Here is a 22,011-nt window from a genome sequence, read left to right as displayed (position 1 = left end):
AATTTGGCTTCCAGGCCCTTCATTGTAGGATGGCTTCTGTATGTGTTCTGTATTTCTTCTTATGTCTTCTTTGAACAGGGGACTGTCATTATTGTCACGTCATGATTAAAATGAGCAATATGTTCGACAAACAATGACAATGTTTGGATTATTGATGACATTATGAGTCAAACGGTGAATTGAATATGCAATATGAATATTATTTATATTTATTGTTATCCTGGCGTTAAAGGCCTGACACCTACAGTATGAGCTGCTTATCACCAGATGCTTGTTTTGTCTGTAAGATACTATAATTTGGAGGACAACACACTACTCTCCATGGATAAACTTTTAATATCACAAATTAGATAGTGCTTATTACAGTTTGCTTTAACCCAATCATATGTAATTATAAGATGGGTGGATGTTATCTCTGGAGATCATTGAAGTGAGTATATTCTTCACTGTGCACTGGTGAGGCAGTTAGTGGATGCTACAGTATTGGTGCCTACATCATATAAATGCAGGCACTAGATTCAAACAATCATCAATAGACTGGGTGAGCTAAAAGTGCACTGTACTTTGTTTTGTGTTTGACTTAATGTTATTATTACATGTATTCATCACTCAGGATAAAACAAAATGGTTTCATAAATGTAGATAGTGTAGGTAGAAAAATGTGTTGTTCTCTTTTTTTAAGTTTAGGTTTTTAAATTTGATTAAATAATCAAAATGAACACGTTGATTCTGGTTTATATCCCCTACAAGGGTCTGATGTAAAATATGAAATGATTTTGCTGTTCTTTAGACTGAGGAGCATTTACACCAAGATCATCCTGCAACACACCTGAGGAATTCAACTATGTCAACAATGTCTTTTCTCAGGACTTTAAACAACTCTGTCATCATTCGGCCTCCAGGCTTCTATATCATTGGCTTTCAGACATTTCCCTACATTGGTGTCTACATGGTCTTCCTACTATTTGTCTATGTGGTTACATTAGTGTTCAATAGTTTATTGATTTCCATAATTACCTTTGACCACAGATTACACACTCCGAAATTTCTTGCAATTGCCAACCTGGCAGTAATTGATGTAATCTTAAACACAAGCACTATTCCCAGCATGATTAAGACATTCCTCTTTAAGGACAACTTTATTCCATTCAATTTATGTTTTGTACAAATGTATGTTTACTATGTTTTTGCCTCTCTGGAGTCCTATGCACTTGCTATTCTTGCCTATGACAGGTTGATTGCAATATGTTTCCCTCTGCATCAGAGCAGATTCAACACACTGCTGGTTATGTCTTGTATTGTCAGTGTGACTTGGGTTTACAGTCTGGGAAGAGTAGCATACAGCACCGTGATAATCATTCAATTGTCTTTTTGCAATTCTGTCAGAGTTTTCAGTTATTTCTGTGACTATGCACCTGTGTTTAGACTCGCCTGTGATGATTACACACTGCAGTGGACAATGGCTTCAATTTCTAGTATGATCAATCTGATGGTTCCCTTTTCTTTTATTATTTTGTCCTATATCATAATTCTAGTCACTGTGTTCAGGATGAAGTCAGTAGGCAGTAAGAAAAAAGCTCTCACCACTTGCATTGAGCACTTGATCCTTGTTGCTATATTTTACATTCCCATATTCAGCATATTCCTAATTGGGTTATATATAGGAGCAATTGAACCAGATCAACGTGTGCTGAGTCTGTCTTTGGCCTCTTGCATCCCTCCGTGCATTAATCCTGTTGTATATTCTTTGAAAACTAAAGAAATCAAAACTAGAGTCCAGGCTCTGACATGGAGAATGAAAACAAATCCTTGACAAGTTAGTGAAACATCAAGACAGTGACAAAAAGGGCTCATTTAACATTTATGGAACAGAAAAAGCAGGGATGGTCTGTTTTCACACATATTTATAGTCATATTACTAGTTTCTTGTCATATAATGTTTTTTTTTTTTTTTTACTATTTTGTTATATTTTAAACATGACATGCCAAATATTTGGCATTATTTATATCTTAATGTTTGTTTTGTATCATAATTGTACATTTGACTAATTTGCTGTTACTCACTTAACTAAATACATTTTATATTTTATCTGTGTTTTTACTCAATTCGTTGAAAATTAGTATTTTCTCCATGCAGCGGAACTGAAGTGTCTGCATCGGCGGAACTATTTTACGGCTACACGTTGGTCCTCCGCTCAAATGTGTCCTCCGGTGTTGACCGTGTGTTTTGTTATGAAAAGTTCTCAGTTATGAAGGTTACTGAAGATTTATTTTATTACGTCGATGGTTAAATAACAAACAGGTAAAAGCGATGAAGAGACATGCAGCGATCTGAGCTTTCGATAATTAGTTAGCTAACTTTTAGTAAACATTAAATAGTGTTTGATATTACAGTTGTTAGCTACCTGTCATGACCACTGTTGTTAATGACAGTAGGACTAATGAGCAACAACCAGCAGTTTAATACAGTTCTACAATAAATCCTCTTTCCAGGAAGGTAATGCTCAGTTTTTATTTGAGGTTTGGATTAAACTGTGTGATTGTCCACCCTACTTTTATAGTACCCTACTGGGCTAAGTTACAGAAACAACTCACTGCTACAGCCTCTTAAATTACTATATTGTAGTAGGACAGCTGGATGAGACTGCAGCACTATAGTGTATGTTGTCTTGTCCGTCACAGCAAAGACTTATAAACCACAGCAACCAAAGAGTCAATGTGAGTGACGTTATTACAGATTTTACAGCTGCAGACTTCTGCTGTAAGAGGGCTGAACAGCTAAGACATGCTGAAGAGAATCTATGACATCAATGGTTGCATTAAAAACAGCATTAACATTGTTTTCTGCCTGAATCAGGATCGTGCTTTGAAACAGGATGGCGTCCCCTTCCCCCCATGACCGCAGTCGGAAAGATGATGAGAATGACCCCGTCGAACAGATGATATCCCGCACCGGCTGTGCCGAGCTTCATTATGCTGTGCAGGAGTGCATGGCTGAACACCAGGACTGGCGAGCCTGCCAGAACCAGGTTCAGAGCTTCAAAGACTGCATGATGAAGTCCCAAAATGCCCGGAAACACCAGCTGATTAAACAGCAGTCAACATCCACAAAGCCCACACCCAGCTGAAGTACACACAGTAACTGGGGTGTGATCAGGATGACTTGGGGGTAATGAAAATGGGGTTTATATGCGGTGTTCTGACAAAATGTTTTTCTGAGTTAAAGTTATTCACTTTTCTTTTTTTTTTTTTTTACAAAATGAGTATAGTGCCTATAGTCACTGAGTAAATGTAATCAGTGATTAATTTATGTCACTACTTCAAATAAAAGCTGATACATTTACAGATCACAAAAGTAAAGCCTCAGTTGATTGTGGTGCAAGAAATTAAGGAATTACCAAAAATAACAAAAGTGGAAATGAGTGATTCAAAGGACTACAGGGTCAAATATTACAAACCTTGGGACAGGAAAGAATATATAAATAATCACATATATATGTAATAGATGTAAAGAACGTTAGAACACTTTTATCCAAAGCAACTTAAAATTGACATGTGTAAGGTATGCATACACTATCCAGCTGCAACAGTAACTAAACAAAAGGTAGACAGAGGGCAGTTGGTGGAGAAGGAAGTTTACTTTGAAAAGCAACTCTGGTTTTAATTGATAAACTTGTTAATAGGTGCAACAGAGATTAATTAGTCTCCGGGTGAAACAGTAAAAGCTTTGTTTGTTACAGCAAAGGTCATTAAGTAGCTTTCTCTGGTGATGATTCTACAAATTGGGTCCATTAGAATCACAACCTCTTTAATTAGAATGGAAACACTGGACTATTTGCTTATCTTCTACAAACTATAGTTTAAAGTACATATTCCACTGCCCACTGTACTGCTTACCATACTAAATGCAACATTCAACAAATGTTACAGTCTTATTTGATTTGAAAAGTTTGGGTGGATTAAATTAAACAAAGTAAAATGTAATATAAATCAGAGCATTATGCTTCTGTGACATCACAGACGATTTAAATAATCTGTTGCATTAAAAGCTTAGCTGCTGAATACTTATGTTACCAAAATGTAAATGCTATTTATTAAACCAATAATTCCCAGCCTTTCTTACGCATGTCTCCTAAAAGAAAAAAACAAAACAAAGTCTGCTTAGAACTAATAACACTGATGAAAAGTCATAGAAACATTTTGTGTTGGTGCCCTTAATTTAAAGTTAATGTAGGCTGAGTACTTTTCCAATTGATGAAGGACTTTTGATGAGATTTCACATACAGTATCAAACAAGTATTCGAAGTTTAAAGCACATATAGGCCACTTATTCACCTTAACCTTCGTCTGACAAACTTCTTTGTTTGATCTTTGTTGGTTACTGTGTAATAACTGCTTCCTCTAGATGTCATCAGACTCAACACTTTATTGTTTTTCGTTGCTGTTCCAGACAACTTGATAATGAGACACAGAAACAGTCTCACGAGTCCAAGCAATGCTCCATGTTTGTTCTGGATGCATAATACAATTAATCAAATTTAGCCCAGATCCTGCTTTCTGGTCTGTGTGGTTACAGAGCTGTTTAATATTTTGGGGGTTTACATAATTACATTTAATCATTGTAAACTCATTCCAAAATTTCTGATTTTAGAGATTATAGTTTATAGCCTGTTGCTGAAACACTTAAATCAATGCATTACCATGAAAATAAGTAAAAAATTAAGTGATTATGCGATTCACCTACAGCCTCTGAACAATAGAGAGTAAGGATTTTTATTCATAACACAACTCTTGCAGTCATTAGAGGGTAATTGATACAAGTATTGTTGAAAACAAGAATTAGACATTTGTTTTAAGTTTTAAAATGTAGGTTTAATCAAAATAAACTACAACTGTTTTCTCGATGGATCAAATTAAAGTCGTGGAAAAAACTTTGACTTTCCCAGTATCAACAGGAAAGTTTCTCTCTGGAGATGAATGAGACAAGTATATATTTTACTGTCTTCCACAGAGTCACACATTGCATCCATTTGCATGCTGGTTTTAGAATCAGTTAATAGTAACTAGATAATCAGGTAAGCTTCATTTATGGACTTATTTGTTTGAACATAATGTTAATTTATTCAGATTGAATGTGACCTTTGTGATACCATTATTGCAATGTATATGCAGCGGTCTGTATATATAATGTTATATGATTTTTAATTTTTACCAGATTTTAGAAATTCTAACAAGCAGCCTGTGAAGACCAACTATGTCTTTTCTCAGAACTGTTCTGAACGACTCTGTCGTCATTCATCCTCCAGGTTTTTATATCATCGGATTTCAGACATTTCCATTCATCACTGTCTATTTTATCTTTCTAGCATTTGTCTATGTGGTTACACTGCTGTTCAATATTTTGTTAATTTATATAATTACATCTAATCGTTCTTTACACACTCCAAAGTTTCTGGCTGTGGTCAATCTTGCTGTAATTGACATAACATTAAACACATCTACTATTCCCAGCATGATAAAAATATTCCTCTTTAAAGACAACTTTATTCCATTTAACCTATGTTTTGTACAAATGTATGTTTACTATGCTTTTGTGAGTTTGGAGTCATTTGCACTTGCTATTCTTGCCTATGACAGGTTGATTGCTATATGTTTTCCCCTGCGTCAGAATTCCATCAACACTCTCCGGAGCATGTCTTGTATTGTCGGCTTAACTTCATCTTTTGCTCTTGGAATCAACGCGTTTGCAGTAGGGATAATGACTCGACTGTCTTTTTGTGGTTCTCTCAATGTGTTCAGTTATTTCTGTGACTATGCACCTGTATTTAGACTCGCCTGTAATGATAACACACTGCACTGGTCTATGGCCTCTTCACTTAGTGTCCTGGTTCTTGGAGGACCCTTTACTTTTATTTTTCTGTCATATGTCAGCATCCTGGTGACTGTGTTCAGGATGAAATCTTTAGATAATAGAGTGAAAGCTTTGGCTACTTGTGTTGAGCATCTGATTCTTGTTGCTGTATATTACATTCCTCTTTTTACTATTTTTACAGTTGAGTTTTATCTGTGGCACATTGACCCAGAGCAGTGTTTGCTCAGTCTGTCTCTGGCCTCTTGCATACCACCCTGTGTCAATCCTATTGTGTATTCTTTGAAAACCAAAGAGATCAAAACCAGAGCTTTGATACTGATAAGAAAACATAAAAGTGGTATTGACCAACAGAGAAGAAAATATTGAAAGGTTTAGACTTTATTTGATTGTTCACAGAGAAAACCAGTGAATTTGTTTTGAGCTCCACATGAGGAAAATAAGTGAAATGCTCTCTAGACTTTAACCTAATCAAATTACATCATTATTCATTATGCAGTATAGATGTCTAAAAGGTGATTTTTTTATATACAAGTATAAACCAGATCATTTTACATTCTGTAACACTTTGAATTGGATTGTGACGTGTTGGGTAAGAGATTTCTTCTTCAAGTAAACATGTCACTTTGTAGATATTTATCAGTCAACATCATAAACAGAGAAGATGCTTGGCAAACTGCAAGGATGTGAATTCAAGACCGAAAGATGTTGATCATAATGGGAAGTAATGGGAATAAAATAACTAGCTCCTTGTAAATTGTCTGCTACTGTACTATGTGACATATTTCCACCAATTATGTGTACTTTTAAGACATCAGGTGTTTTGTCAATCACATTTTAGTCAGTGCAACCATTGATACATTTCTATCCTCTCTCTTTTGTTGATTTTATTTAATCAAATTGTTGTAAATATATCACAAAACATACATTACTTCCTTTATCAAAGCAGCCCCAGATCAGCATGTTTTCACCTCCATGCTTCATTGACAGGGTGTTAGGTAGGTATCTATCATCTTTTCAAGAGCTCTGCATCTGAGCTCTGTACTGTGTGTTCTTTACTTGAATCCAAAACCTTTAAACCTGAACTCATCAGTCCATTTTTGACTGAAAAGTGCATTTTGGGTCTGACTCACACCACAAGTCTTCATGCTTCTTCTGGTTGTGAATGTCAGCATGGTTGAGTTGCAGCATCCAGCACAGTCCCAATGTGCCATAATGAACATTTAGGGATTATACAGTAGTTGTCTGTAGCTGAAAGACTTAATTCAATGCATGACCATGAACATGGAGCATCAAGTTATTACATGATTCACTTTCAGTCTCTGACCCATACATAATAAATAATTTTAATCAAACCACAACTCTTGCAGTCACTGGAAAGTAAATTATCTTACCGTCAGAAAAAAACATTACTGAGCATGTACAACCACTGTATCTCTTGTAAGTTTTTAATTGTTTTTACTCTTAATAGGTGCAACTGAGATTAATTAGTCTGTTCCAAAAGTACAAGTTTATTTCTTCAACACAAGGTCATTAATCATAATTCTCTGGTGATGACATCACACATAGTGTGAACTTGAGATAAGCAGGGCACAAAAGTTTAAATGACCAAGTGTGTCTGACTTTGAAAAATACTTGTGTTAGCTTTAGAAAACAAGTCTGCTTTATTTTTATGTCAATAATTGAGACTGAGTGGATTGAATTAGTTAAGGTTTTAACTATTGATGGTACTGATAATAAAAATGTACTTGAGTACTTGCCAATCTATGTAAAACTTACTCATGTCCAATATCATAATCTTTTGAAGAGTTATACGATGAAATTCAAAACTCAAAACAATGATTTGTTTGTTTTAGATGAAAAATAAGTTCAATCAAACCTGCTCTCCATGGATTAATTTGAAGTAATTAAAAAGTTTTGACTTTCTCAGTATTATGAAGATGGTTTGTCCCTGGAGATCAATGAGAAAAGTATATGTTCCACTGCCTAAGAGTCAGACAAGCATTTTAACCAGAGAATCATGTAAACCTACTGTAGTACACTGGTTTTAACAAATCTACGTTTGACTTTACTGAGAATGTATTCTAAAATCAATTGGAATCGGATCATAGTAATGGCATAAAAAGAAAGCCTTGACGTGCACAATATAATATGACTTTCTTTTTGGTCAGACTTCAGAGATTTTACACAGAGGCTTTCCTCCAACAAGCAGCCTGTGGAGTTAAACTATGTCTTTTCTCAGATCTGTTCTGAACGACTCTGTCATCATTCATCCTCCAGGTTTTTATATCATCGGATTTCAGACATTTCCATTCATCACTGTCTATTTTATTTTTCTACTCTTTATCTATGTGGTTACACTGCTGCTTAATAGTTTGCTGATTTACATAATTGCATCTAATTCCTTCTTTACACACTCCAAAATTTTTCGCTGTGGCAAATCTCGCGGTGATTGATGTAACCCTAAGCACATCTATTATTCCAGGTATGATAAAAATATTCCTCTTTAAAGACAACTTTGTTCCTTTCAACTTATGTTTGGTACAAATGTATGTTTACTATACTTTTATGGGTCTGGAGTCATTTGCACTTGCTATACTTGCCTATGACAGGTTGATTGCTATATGTTTTCCCCTCCGTCAGAACTCAATCAACACTCTCCGGAGCATGTCTTGTATCGTAGGTTTGACTTCATATTTTGCTCTTGGAATCAATGCGTTTGCAATAGGTATAATGACTCGACTTTCTTTTTGCAGTTCTCTCAATGTGTTCAGTTATTTCTGTGACTATTTACCTGTGTTTATACTTGCCTGTAATGATAACACACTGCAGTGGTCTGTGGGCTCTTCACTTAGTGTCCTGATTCTTGGAGGACCCTTAACTTTCATTTTCTTGTCTTATGTCAGCATCCTGGTGACTGTGTTCAGGATGAAATCTTTAGATAGTCGAGTGAAAGCTTTGGCCACTTGTGTTGAGCATCTGATTGTCGTTGGTGTATTTTACATTCCCCTTCTACTTATTTTTACAGTTGAGTATTTTTTAAAACTCCTTGAGCAAGATCCACGGGTGCTCAGTCTGTCTCTGGCCTCTTGCATACCACCCTGTGTTAATCCTATTGTATATTCTTTGAAAACCAAAGAGATCAAAACCAGAGCACTGGCACTGATAAGACTAAATAAAACCGGGAATGACCAAGATAGAAAAAAATGTTGGACCATAAATGTTTGTTTAAAGTGTAAAGTTGAAGATTAATTAGTTAGCTCTAGTATTTAATAGATGATTAGAGAAAAATATGTTTTCTATATCAAGAAAACACACAAAGCTAGTCAAACTACTCTGCATGCATTACGAATATATATAAAAATCAGTGTATGTGAGCCCGAGTCAGGTGCAGACTAACTGATGACTTTCAGCTGGGTTCAGCTGGCATCTTTGGATCAATGTATCTGTAAAATGACTAAACAAATAGAAATATGAATATGTCATTTGAAACATTTTCTGCACTTATTGTGACTTATTCTTTTGTATATTCTGTAATATGTTTGAGAACTTTCTTTTATCATTATGAAACCATAATGTTAATGTCATGGGATCATCAAATGCTTTAGTTATTGGATTTGTAAGATGGTACAAATCACTAGATTCATAATAGTATTGTGCATTAGAATAACTTATGCAGCTATTTACTGTTATTGACTGTAAAGGTTCTATTATAGAAAATGTTGTAATGATATTGGTAGTGAAATAAACTCTTGGAAAACAAGACAAACTGCACAAGTACGTTCAATTTTATTTTTCTCTGTCCAAAAGGGAGGACACAAACCACAGAATAATATTGCGGTGAGTGCCTGCCCTCCAGTGGGTTTACAGTGCAAGCACCATCAATGATCTTTATCTCTGACTATGATATAAAGTCTATTACTGTTTGAAACAGCAGAAATCACAATAGTCACTAGGTTAACTCTTTCATTTCTGTCAGGTCCACAGACTGTCACTAAATATACAGAGCATCTTAGTCTGTTCCAGTGCTGCAGAATTAAAATACCAATTTCAAATTTATACATATCTTCCTAGTGCTACGAAACAAAAAAATAACTTTATAGAAAGACAGCTGGTAAACTTAAAATCCTGACCTCTTAATAATCTATTCTGATTATGTTTTTATAAAAATGACATCCTATTAATTACTTGTAATTACCTTTCTACTTAAAACACTAGTTTTTTAAGTATTTGGCTCATGGCAACCTAGATTAACTTTGTCTATCCCCTCAAGATGCCATTTATGACCATCTCCTTGTATGTTGTTATTGCTATGAGATTGCTGTGTTGAGCAAAATCATTGAAGAAAACAAAGAGAAGCTTTTCAGTGCATAATAAGCTACAGCTCTGTTCTCTGTGGATTAAAGTTAAGTCATTAAAAAACTTTGACTCCAGAGGTTACCTCTGGAGATCAATAAGACATGTATATTTCCCAGTAAGAGTCAGACAGGCAGCCATTTGCATGGTGTGTTTGAAGTCAGCAAGTTAAAACCAGACAATCATGTAAACTTCATTTACTGACTTTTAGCAAATCTGCACATTTTAACATACTGACAATTTATCGTTGTAATAGCATAAATGAAGTGTTTAGGCAACTCTTAAGATCCATGTATGTAATGTGAAATGATTTTGTTCTTAGGGTTAGATATTTTTTACATTTTTACACAGACTGTGGAGTTAAATTATGTCTTTTCTCAGATCCGTTCTGAATGAATCTGTCGTCATTCATCCTCCAGGGTTTTTATATCATCGGATTTCAGACATTTCCATTCATCACTGTCTATTTTATATTTCTACTGTTTGTCTACGTGGTTACACTGCTGTTTAATAGTTTGTTGATTTACATAATTGCATCTAATCATTCTTTACACACTCCAAAGTTTCTGGCTGTGGCAAATCTCGCAGGTATTGATGTAATCCTAAGCACATCTATTATTCCAGGTATGATAAAAATATTCATGTTTAAAAACAACTTTGTTCCATTTAACTTATGTTTGGTACAAATGTATTTTTACTATACTTTTGGGACTTTGGAGTCATTTGCACTTGCTATACTTGCCTACGACAGGTTGATTGCTATATGTTTTCCCCTGCGTCAGAACTCAATCAACACTCTCCGGAGCATGTCTTGTATTGTCGGCTTGACCTCATGTTTTGCTTTGGGTATCATTGCGTTTGCTATAGGTATAATGACTCAACTGTCTTTTTGTGGTTCTCTCAATGTGTTCAGTTATTTCTGTGACTATTTACCTGTGTTTATACTTGCCTGTAATGACTATACAATGCACTGGTCTGTGGGCTCTTCACTTAGTGTCCTGATTCTTGGAGGACCCTTAACTTTCATTTTCTTGTCTTATGTCAGCATCCTGGTGACTGTGTTCAGGATGAAATCTTTAGATAATAGAGTGAAAGCTTTGGCCACTTGTGTTGAGCATCTAATTGTTGTTGGTGTATATTACATTCCTCTTATTACTATTTTTACAGTTGAGTATTTTTTGCAACTCACTGAGCCAGATCCACGGGTGCTCAGTCTGTCTCTGGCCTCTTGCATACCACCCTGTGTCAATCCTATTGTATATTCTTTGAAAACCAAAGAGATCAAAACCAGAGCCCTGGCACTGGTAAGACTAAATAAAATCGGCAATGACCAAGATAGAAAAAAATGTTGGACCATAAATGTTTGTTTAAAGTGTAAAGTTGAAGATTAGTTAGTTAGCTCTAGTGTTTCATTGATGATTAGGGAAAATGATGTTTTCTATGCCAAGAAAACACCTTAAGCTAGTCAAACTACTCTGCATACAGTATGACTACGTATAAAAATCAGTGTGTGTGAGCCTGAGTCAGGTGCAGACTAACTGGTGACTTTCAACTAATGAGGCACAAGCCAAACTCCTTAGTGTAGGAGCCAATTAATTTGTTAACTGTAATGTGACGTGTAATGAAATATAACATTATTTTAATTTTAATTCTCTATTTTAAATACACTTATAAAATTTTTGTGTAAGGTTATTTGTAATATTTATTGTGTTACATGTCATAACTCATTTAGTTTCTGCACTGCATCAGTTTGATTATGTTTTTTGAAGTACAACGACCAAATATATTTTAAGCAGTTTTCCTTACATTGTACCTCACTTGTAAGTCACTTTGGATCAATGTATCTGCAAAATGACTAAACAAATAGAAATATCAATATGTCATTTGAAACATTTTCTGCACTTATCGTGACTTATTCTTTTGTATATTCTGTAATATGTTTGAGAACTTTCTTTTATCATTATGAAACCATAATGTTAATGGCATGGGATCATCAAATGCTTTAGTTATTGGATTTTTAAAATGATACAAATCACTAGATTCATAATAGTATTGTCCATTAGAATAACTTATACAGCTATTTACTGTTATTGACTGTAAAGGTTCTATTATAGAAAATGTTGTAATGATATTGGTAGTGAAATAAACTCTTGGAAAACAAGACAAACTGCACAAGTACGTTCAATTTTATTTTTCTCTGTCCACAAGGGAGGACACAAACCACAGAATAATATTGCGGTGAGTGCCTGCCCTCCAGTGGGTTTACAGTGCAAGCACCATCAATGATCTTTATCTCTGACTATGATATAAAGTCTATTACTGTTTGAAACAGCAGAAATCACAATAGTCACTAGGTTAACTCTTTCATTTCTGTCAGGCCCACTGACTGCCATTGAATATACAGAGCAACTTAGTCTGTTCCAGTGCTGCAGAATTATTAGCTATTTCACATATATACATATCTTCCTAGTGTGCTCCGAAACAATAAAATAACTTTATAGAAAGACAGCTGACTTAAAATCCTGACCTCTTAATAATCTATTCTGATTATGTTTTTATAAAAATGACATCCTATTAACCATTTGCAATTAGTGTTAGTTTACCTTTCTACTTAAAACACTAGTATTTTCCGTATTTGGCTCTTGGCAGCCTAGCTGAACTTTGCCTATCCCCTCAGGCTGCCATACATGACCGTCTCCTTGTATCTTGTTATTGCTATGAGATTGCTGTGTTGAGCAACATCATTGAAGAAAACAAAAGAACCTTTTTCAGTGCATAATAAGCTACAGCTCCGCTCTCTGTGGATTAAAGTTAAGTCATAAAAAAACTTTGACTTCAGAGGTTACCTCTGGAGATCAATAAGACATGTATATTTCCCAGTAAGAGTCAGACAGGCAGCCATTTGCATGGTGTGTTTAAAGTCAGCAAGTTTCAACCAGACAATCATGTAAACTTCATTTACTGACTTTTAGCAAATCTGCACATTTTAACCTACTGACAATTTATCAATGTAATGGCATAACTGCAGTGTTTAGGCAGCCCTTAAGATCCATGTATAAAATGTGAAATTATTTTGTTCTTTATCAGACTTGAGATATTTTTTACACTTTTACACAGACTGTGGAGTTCAATCATGTTTTTTATCGGAACAGTGTTGAACGACTCATCATTCATCATTCATCCAGGTTTTTATATCATCGGATTTCAGACATTTCCATTTATCAGTGTCTATTTTATATTTCTAGCATTTATCTATGTGGTAACACTGCTGTTCAATAGTTTGGTTATTTATATAATTGCATCTAATCATTCTTTACACACTCCAAAATTTTTGGCTGTGGCAAATCTCGCAGTGATAGATGTAATCCTAAGCACATCTATTATTCCAGGTATGATAAAAATATTCCTCTTTAAAAACAACTTTGTTCCATTCAACTTATGTTTTGTACAAATGTATGTTTACTATGCTTTTGGGACTTTAGAGTCATTTGCACTTGCTATTCTTGCCTATGACAGGTTGATTGCTATATGTTTCCCCCTGCGTCAGAACTCAATTAACACTCTCCGGAGCATGTCCTGTATTGTCGGCTTGACTTCATGTTTTGCTTTGGGTATCATTGCATTTCCAGTAGGTATAATGACTCGACTGTCTTTTTGCAGTTCCGTCAATGTGTTCAGTTATTTCTGTGACTATGCACCTGTATTTAGACTCGCCTGTAATGATAACACACTGCAGTGGTCTGTGGGCTCTTCACTTAGTGTCCTGATTCTTGCAGGACCCTTTACTTTTATTTTTCTGTCTTACGTCAGCATCCTGGTGACCGTGTTCAGGATGAAATCTTTAGATAGTCGAGTGAAAGCGTTGGCCACTTGTGTTGAGCATCTGATTCTAGTTGCTGTGTTTTTCATTCCTCTTATTACCATTTTTACTGTGGGGTTTTATCTGCGGCTCATTGATCCAGACCAGCGGGTTCTCTGTCTGTCTCTGGCCTCTTGCATACCACCCTGTGTCAATCCTATTGTGTATTCTTTGAAAACCAAAGAGATAAAAACCAGAGCTTTGATACTGATAAGAAAAAATAAAAGTGACAGTGACCAACATAGAAGAAAATATTAAAAGGTTTAGGTTTTAACTGCTTCTTCAGAATGTAAACCAGTAAATCAGTTTTGACCTCTGCATGAGGAGAGGAAAAAAAAAGCACTCTCCGTGGAAAAGGCTTTAACCCAGTCAAGTTACACTATTATTCAATATGCAGTATGATCGATCTAAAAGGTGATTTCTTTTTTTATCCAAATAATGTATAACAAGTATAAACTGGATCATTTTACATTCTGTATAATTTTGACTTGGATTATGAAGTGCTGGGTAAGCCGTGATTTACATTCTCTGTCGGACCGATACATAATAAAGTCTTTTAATCAAGCCACAACTCTTGCAGTCATTGGAAAGTAAATAGTCTCACTGTCAGAAAAAACATTACTGAGCATGTACACCCACTGTATGTCTTGTATGTTTTTAATTGTTTTTACTCTTAATAGGTGCAACTGAGATTAATTAGTCTGTTCCAAAAGTACAAGTTTATTTCTTCAACAAAAGGTCATTAATCATAATTCTCTGGTGATGACATTGCATATAGTGTGAACTTGAGAAAAGCCGGGCACAAAAGTTTAAATGACCAACTGTGTCTGACTTTGAAAATTACTTCCGTTAGCTTTAGATAGAGATAGAGAGAACGAGACACAAACATAGATGTAATTAGTTGATATACTATTTTGCAATTTTCTAATGCTACAATTCAACCATTGTTGATACTGACAATAAAACGGTTCTTGAGTTCTTGTAAATCTATGTAAAAGTTCCTCATGTCTAATATATATAAAGTTTATATAATATAAAGTTTTGAAGTGAGTTATATGATGATCAAACTTATAAAACAATTGTTTGTTTCAGGCGAAAAAATATATTTAATCAAATTTCCTCTCCGTGGGTTAATTTGAAGCCAGTAAAAGGTTTTGAATTTCTCAGTATTATTAAGAAAGTTTGTTTCTTGAGACCAAAGAAAAAAATATATGTTCCACTATCTATGAGTCAGAAAAGCTTTTCAATCAGATAATCATGTAAGCTTAATTAATTGGTTTTAACAAATCTACATTCAATTCAATTTAATTGATATTAATTCAATTAAATTCTATTTAATTTTATTTGTATAGTGCAAAATCACAACAGAGGTTATCTCAAGGCACTTTACAGTGCAAGGCCTTACAGACTATATTTGTGCAGAAAATTACATAGAAAACCCAACAATTCCGTCTGAGCAAGCTTTAGGCAACAGTAGAAAGAAAAAACTCCCTTTAGAGGAAGAAACCTCCAGCACAACCAGGGTGGGCGGCCATCTGCCTCGACCGGTTGGGTTGAGTGGAAAGAGGAGAGGGAAAAGAACAGCAGGCAACAAAAACAATAACAAGCAGCAAAAACATTGAGCAGGTCAACTGGATTCTTGAGATACACAGCTGCAGGCCGAGGATACCAGCAGAAAATTAAAGAGACAGAGACAAGGAAGCACAACTACCAGAGAGAAAAGATACAAAGTTAATGACATGAAATGATAATATTTGAATGGAAAGAGGCAAGAGGATAGAGGAGAGGAGCTCAGTGAATCAGTTGAGGTCCCTCAGTAGACTAAACTATAGCAGCATAACTAAGAAATGGTTCAGATACATCTGATCCATCTCTAACTATAAGCTTTATAAAATGGAAAGTTTGAAGTCTAATCTTAAATGTAAACAGGGTGTCTGCCTCCTGAACCAGAACTGGGAGCTGGTTTCACAGGATAGGTGCTTAATAGCTAAAGGCTTTGTCTCCCATTCTACATTTGAAAACACTGGGAACCACAAGTAATGCTGCAGAATGCTCTGAGAACAATATGTTCTACTGGGGAAAATAAGGAACTAAGAGGTCTTTAACTTTAACTTTAGGTCTTCTGGATTTTACAGGGAGCCAATTGAGATAAGCTAACGTAGGAGAAATATAATCTCTCTTTTGCCATTTCCAGTCAGAACTCTGGCTGCAACATTTTGGATTAACTGGAGGCTTTTTAATGAGTTATTGGGACAAACTATTAATAATGAATTACAATAGTCCAATCTGGAAGTAACAAATGCATAGACCAGTTTTTCAGCACCAATTTGTGACAGGATGTGCCTTATTTTAGCAAAATTTCTCAGGTGGAAAAGGCAGTTGTAGAGATTTCTTTTGCGTACGAAGTAAAGATGATATCCTGGTCAAAGAAAAGATTTCTTACAGTATTACTTGAGGTAAATACTAAGTTATCTAGGATAAGAATGTGATTAGAGGACTTAACAAAACAGCCTCTATCTTGTTTAAATTTAGCATAAGGAAATTAGAGGACATCCAGGCCTTTATGTCTTTTAAGCATGCTTAAAGTTTGTTAAATTTAGTTTCATAAATAAGTATAGCGGGGTATTTGTTAGTGTTTCTTAATAATATTGCCTAAAGGGGACATATATAGAGTAAAAAGAATTGGTCCAAGCACAGAACCCTGTGGAGCTCCATAGCTAACTTTTATGTGGACTTGCTATACTTGCCTATGACAGGTTGATTGCTATATGTTTTCCCCTGCATCAGAACTCAATCGACACTCTCCAGAGTATTTCTTGTATTGTCGGCTTGACCTCATGTCTTGCTCATGGAGTCAACATGTTTGTAATAGGTATAATGACACACCTATTTACCTGTGTTTATACTCGCCTGTAATGACTCCACACTGCTCTGGTCTGTGAGATCTTCACTTTGGGTCTTGATTCTTTCCATTAATTGAGTGAAAGCTTTGACCACTTGAATTGACCTTCTGATGGGTGTTGCTGCATATTACATTCCTTTTATTACTACTTTTAATGTTGAGTTTTATCTGTGGCACATTGACCCAGAGCACTGGGTGCTCAGTCTCTCTCTAGCCTCTTTCATACCACGCTTTGTCAATCCTATTGTGTATTCTTTGAAAACAAAAGAGATCCAAACCAGAGCCCTAGTATTTGGCTCATGGCAGCCAAGGTGAACTATGCCCTTATGATGCCATACATAATCATCTCCTTGTATATTATTATTGCTATGAGATTGCTGTGTTGAGCAAAATCATTGAAGAAAACAAAGAGAAGCTTTTCAGTGCATAATAAGCTACACCTCCGCTCTCTATGGATTAAAGTTAAGTCATTAAAAAAACTTTGACTTCAGAGGTTACCTCTGGAGATCAATAAGACATGTATATTTCCCAGTAAGAGTCAGACATCACCATTTGCATGGTGTGTTTGAAGTCAGCACCTTTAAACCAGACAATTGTGTAAACTTAATTTACTGACTTTTAGCAAATCTGCACATTTTAACCTACTGACAATTTTCTTGTAAACACAGTTGTTTGAATCCTGTCATTTTAATTGCATAAATACAGTATATAGACAACACTTAAGATCCATGTATATAATGTTAAATTATTTTTTTCTTTATCTGACGTGAGATATTTTTTACATTTTTCAATCATGTCTTTTCTTAGAACTGTTCTGAACGACTCTGTCATCATTCATCCTCCAGGTTTTTATATCATCGGATTTCAGACATTTCCATTCATCAGTGTCTATTATATATTTCTACTGTTTGTCTATGTGGTTACACTGCTGTTCAATAGTTTGGTGATTTACATAATTGCATCTAATCGTTCTTTACACACTCCTAAATTTTTCGCTGTGACAAATCTCGCAGTGATTGATGTAACCCTAAGCACATCTATTATTCCAGGCATGATAAAAATATTCCTCTTTAAAGACAACTTTGTTCCATTCAACTTATGTTTGGTACAAATGTATGTTTACTATACTTTTATGGATTTAGAATCATTTGCACTTGCTATTCTTGCCTATGATAGGTTGATTGCTATATGTTTTCCCCTGCGTCAGAACTCAATCAACACTCTCCGGAGCATGTCTTGTATTGTCGGCCTGACCTGGTGTTTTTGTCTGGGTATCAGTGCGTTTGCAATAGGTATAATGACTCAACTGTCTTTTTGTGGTTCTCTCAATGTGTTCAGTTATTTCTGTGACTATGCACCTGTATTTAGACTCGCCTGTAATGATAACACACTGCAGTGGTCTGTGGGCTCTTCACTTAGTGTCCTGATTCTTGGAGGACCCCTAATTTTAATTTTTCTTTCTTACGTCAGCATCCTGGTGACTGTGTTCAAAATGAAATCTTTAGACAGTCGAGTGAAAGCTTTGGCCACTTCTGTTGAGCATCTGATTCTTGTTGCTGTATTTTACATTCCTCTTATTACTATTTTTACTGTGGGGTTTTATCTGCGGCTCATTGATCCAGACCAGCGGGTGCTCAGTCTGTCTCTGGCCTCTTGCATACCACCCTGTGTCAATCCTATTGTGTATTCTTTAAAAACCAAAGAGATCAAAACCAGAGCCCTGGCACTAGTTAGAAAAACGTACAGGCACAGATAAATTATACAGACCAACATTAGTGAATATCTTGGAGTTTTGATCTCATTTATTTTATAAATTTTTTCTAAGCTCACTGATGGTTATTTTGATTTGTTAGCTGCATGTTTATTTCGGTACAGTAGAGTTAATATCCCTATTTACACTTTATTTCTCTTCTTAAATATGTTCTCCACAAAACTATATAATACATTTTATGACAAACTCCTGGTTATGAATTTTAAATTATGGTTTCTTGAAAAAACAAATTTTCATCCTATGCATAGATGTTATGGTCAAGAAAAATGACAGAAACTTTAATGTTATTTCATGTTATTTATAAGTACTGGCTGTGTATGCTTACTATGTACATAGGATTACTGCCGTGTTTCATGTATGTCTATTTAAACTGAGTTTTTTTTTGTTAGTGTGTAGTAGTTATACAATATAATACAAGATCACTACGTCAGCCTAACTACTTATCACAGGCATACTGAGACAGAAGTTTGGGAACACCATAAAAATGGACAACACTTGGTAATGTGTCAGGGTCAACACACAAGTCATCTTTATAGGGGGGTGTTGTCAGTAAGGAATGCCTGCAGAAAGCAATGCATGATAAAATATCAGTCACCTGTATGTGTTGAAATATATGACAAATTAAGAGGAAAAATTTGGAAAATCAATGCACCTAGAAATAAAATAAGGCTTCACAGAAACAATGCTTCAAACTTTCCCTCAGTTTGTCATTGTTTTTATTTAAGGGTGTAACTAAGGTCAGTTAATCTGAGGTTTTAATCATATTAATTAGGTTTATATGTTAGACACAAGGTAATTTGCCCAAATTCTCCAATCGCATCACAAACTGGGCTTAATGGTAAATGTATCCTCAGGGAACACTGTGCATGAAAATCTTTATTCCTGAAGTTCTGAAAATGTTTGCTAAGCTCTGAAAGTTTTATTCTCTGTCGCATGAACGTGTTGGAAATGTACATTTATTTACAGCTACATGACTAAATTAACTAATATGTGCTGAGCTAATTAAGATCATTAAAGTGTCATTACCAACAGTAATTAGATGTTTGTTTTGGAAGTAGAATCACACAATAAGCTACAACCCTGCTCTCCACGGATCAAATTAAAATCACTAAGAGACATTCTGTGTATCAGTAGAAAGGATTATCTCTTGAGATCAATCATGAAAGTATATCTCCCAGTGTCTAAGAGTCATGCTGCTTTTGGACTATGTAGGTTTTATCCGGATAATCATGTAAGCTTAATTTACTGACTTTGACAAGTTAACACATTTGATCTTAATACAAAGTGTGATACAATGTCCTGCGTAATAGCTTTAATGGCATAAATGCTATACATATACAGCTTCAAGAGGTAATGTGTACCTTATAGTGTGATTTTCGTCTTTGTCAGACTTGAGAGCTTTTGCACAGACGCTGTCCTCCAGCAAGCAGCCTGTGTAGGCCAATTATGTCTTTAATCAGGTCTGTTCTGAACGACTCTGTCCTCATTCATCCTCCAGGTTTTTATATCATCGGATTTCAGACATTTCCATTCATCACTGTCTACTTCATATTTCTAGCGTTTGTCTATGTGGTTACACTGCTGTTCAATAGTTTGGTGATTTGCGTAATTGCATTTAATCATTCTTTACACACTCCAAAATTTTTGGCTGTGGCAAATCTTGCAGTAAGTGACGTAATACTAAGCACATCTATTATTCCAGGTATGATAAAAATATTCCTCTTTAAAGACAACTTTGTTCCATTCAACTTATGTTTTGTACAAATGTATGTTTACTATTCTTTTGTGAGTTTGGAGTCATTTGCACTTGCTATACTTGCCTATGACAGGTTGATTGCTATATGTTTTCCCCTACGTCAGAACTCAATCAACACTCTCTGGAGCATGTCTTGCATTGTCGGCTTGACTTCATGTTTTGGTTTGGGCATAAACGCGTTTGCAATAGGTATAATGACTCGACTGTCTTTTTGCGGTTCTCTCAATGTGTTCAGTTATTTCTGTGACTATGCACCTGTATTCAGACTCGCCTGTAATGATAACACACTGCAGTGGGCCATGGCAACATTTCTTACTTTCCTGCTTCTTGGAGGACCCTTTACTTTTATTTTTCTGTCATATGTCAGCATCCTGGTGACTGTGTTCAGGATGAAATCTTTAGATAGTCGAGTGAAAGCTTTGGCAACTTGTGTTGAGCATCTGATTCTTGTTGCTGTATTTTACATTCCTCTTATTACCATTTTTACTGTGGGGTTTTATCTGCGGCTCATTGATCCAGACCAGCGGGTGCTCAGTCTGTCTCTGGCCTCTTGCATACCACCCTGTGTCAATCCTATTGTGTATTCTTTAAAAACCAAAGAGATCAAAACCAGAGCCCTGGCACTTGTAAGAAAACCTACGTAGTCTGTCCTGTTCAAGATGCTTCGGGCGATGCAAAGAAAAGATCACTGTCATCAACCATGACGTCTGTTTCTTATGACAGCTGTCGGTCTACCATTTTTATAGCTGTGGGGGCTGTCTGATGACCGATACTTTACATTAAAGAACTCACAGTTTAGATTTTTTGTAGTTGTGAACAAGCAGTTGCCATCTCTTTATATTAGTTCACCATATAGTCTAACTGCCTGGTGCATTCTCACAGTCGATCAACACAGCAAACAGCTCTGCCTGGGTCTGAACAGCTCAGTACAAAACAGGAAAACACCCCCTCAACATTAACAATGAATAAAAATGCCATTGATGTAAAAATGAATGATGCACTCTGAACATAATCAGTCATTGGAGACAATTGTTGATGGGCCTTTTTGTCTTGACAATGACACTGGGTGCAGAAATGCTTTGAGTAAAGGGATGGATGAATATGAAGCAGACCTGTGTGCAATGTTGCCTGCTGGTACGAGGCTCCCAGGTGGCCTGCCTGTATTTCTGCACTGTACTTAAAAATGTGGGAGACAGCATAAATGTTTATTTCCCTGCATTAATTATTCCTAATTCATTCCTTTTCATGTCACAAATGACTCATACACAGTACTTCAATTCTAAATAATACATTTAGATTAGAACATATAATAACAAACTTTCTAATAATGATAATTGTTATTATTATGTTCCTCTTCTTGAATGTTAGCTTATTTACACAATTTACATTCTTCACTAAAGGGTCCACGCTAGCCCATTTTGCACTGCCTCTTCAAGGTGGTTTTACTGTGCCAATATTCCCCCTCGCTGTGCTGTGGGAAATTTACCAAGCCAGCGTA

At 35.5% G+C, this 22,011-nt stretch overlaps 6 protein-coding genes and 2 pseudogenes across 7 annotated transcripts; all 8 read left to right on the top strand.

Moving 5' to 3' along the window:
• The first annotated feature begins 770 nt into the window (after nt 1-770).
• LOC113168785 (olfactory receptor 24-like) lies at nt 771-1,813 on the top strand. The gene has a single exon (XM_026369789.1). It carries the CDS (start codon nt 845-847, stop codon nt 1,811-1,813), a length of 969 nt encoding a protein of 322 aa, XP_026225574.1. The 5' UTR covers nt 771-844.
• Nucleotides 1,814-2,184: 371 nt separating this feature from the next.
• On the top strand, nt 2,185-3,251 carry LOC113168828 (cytochrome c oxidase assembly factor 4 homolog, mitochondrial). Of its 2 annotated transcripts, none has more exons than XM_026369853.1 (2): nt 2,185-2,302; nt 2,858-3,251. In XM_026369853.1, the coding sequence occupies exon 2, from the start codon at nt 2,877-2,879 to the stop codon at nt 3,126-3,128; it is 252 nt and encodes an 83-aa protein (XP_026225638.1). In that variant the 5' UTR covers nt 2,185-2,302; nt 2,858-2,876; the 3' UTR covers nt 3,129-3,251. The 2 variants fall into 2 exon arrangements, with proteins under 2 accessions (XP_026225638.1, XP_026225639.1); XM_026369854.1 differs by lacking the exon at nt 2,185-2,302 and adding an exon at nt 2,311-2,497.
• A 280-nt stretch (nt 3,252-3,531) lies between these two features.
• LOC113168827 (olfactory receptor 2AT4-like) lies at nt 3,532-6,448 on the top strand. Its single transcript, XM_026369852.1, has one exon. The coding sequence runs from the start codon at nt 5,255-5,257 to the stop codon at nt 6,236-6,238; it is 984 nt and encodes a 327-aa protein (XP_026225637.1). The 5' UTR covers nt 3,532-5,254; the 3' UTR covers nt 6,239-6,448.
• A 1,649-nt stretch (nt 6,449-8,097) lies between these two features.
• On the top strand, nt 8,098-9,121 carry LOC113171170 (annotated as a pseudogene).
• A 1,471-nt stretch (nt 9,122-10,592) lies between these two features.
• LOC113171166 lies at nt 10,593-11,616 on the top strand (annotated as a pseudogene).
• A 1,742-nt stretch (nt 11,617-13,358) lies between these two features.
• On the top strand, nt 13,359-14,342 carry LOC113171164 (olfactory receptor 51E2-like). Its single transcript, XM_026373551.1, has one exon. The coding sequence runs from the start codon at nt 13,359-13,361 to the stop codon at nt 14,340-14,342; it is 984 nt and encodes a 327-aa protein (XP_026229336.1).
• A 3,437-nt stretch (nt 14,343-17,779) lies between these two features.
• LOC113171162 (olfactory receptor 2AT4-like) lies at nt 17,780-18,742 on the top strand. Its single transcript, XM_026373549.1, has one exon. The coding sequence runs from the start codon at nt 17,780-17,782 to the stop codon at nt 18,740-18,742; it is 963 nt and encodes a 320-aa protein (XP_026229334.1).
• A 1,390-nt stretch (nt 18,743-20,132) lies between these two features.
• Nucleotides 20,133-21,157, top strand: LOC113171161 (olfactory receptor 2AT4-like). Its single transcript, XM_026373547.1, has one exon. The coding sequence runs from the start codon at nt 20,204-20,206 to the stop codon at nt 21,155-21,157; it is 954 nt and encodes a 317-aa protein (XP_026229332.1). The 5' UTR covers nt 20,133-20,203.
• The last annotated feature ends 854 nt before the right edge of the window (nt 21,158-22,011 follow it).

The sequence above is a fragment of the Anabas testudineus genome, chromosome 14, assembly GCF_900324465.2.
Source record: "Anabas testudineus chromosome 14, fAnaTes1.2, whole genome shotgun sequence".
NCBI classification, from domain to species: domain Eukaryota; kingdom Metazoa; phylum Chordata; class Actinopteri; order Anabantiformes; family Anabantidae; genus Anabas; species Anabas testudineus.
Note: the sequence above shows the minus strand (reverse complement) of the source record. Positions and strands in the feature narration are given on the sequence as shown.

Bases quoted from the DNA above. Each gene is read 5' to 3' on its own strand.
- LOC113171161 (XM_026373547.1), top strand. From the start codon at position 20,204: ATGTCTTTAATCAGGTCTGTTCTGAACGACTCTGTCCTCATTCATCCT.
- LOC113168828 (XM_026369853.1), top strand. From the start codon at position 2,877: ATGGCGTCCCCTTCCCCCCATGACCGCAGTCGGAAAGATGATGAGAAT.
- LOC113171162 (XM_026373549.1), top strand. From the start codon at position 17,780: ATGTCTTTTCTTAGAACTGTTCTGAACGACTCTGTCATCATTCATCCT.
- LOC113168785 (XM_026369789.1), top strand. From the start codon at position 845: ATGTCAACAATGTCTTTTCTCAGGACTTTAAACAACTCTGTCATCATT.
- LOC113168827 (XM_026369852.1), top strand. From the start codon at position 5,255: ATGTCTTTTCTCAGAACTGTTCTGAACGACTCTGTCGTCATTCATCCT.
- LOC113171164 (XM_026373551.1), top strand. From the start codon at position 13,359: ATGTTTTTTATCGGAACAGTGTTGAACGACTCATCATTCATCATTCAT.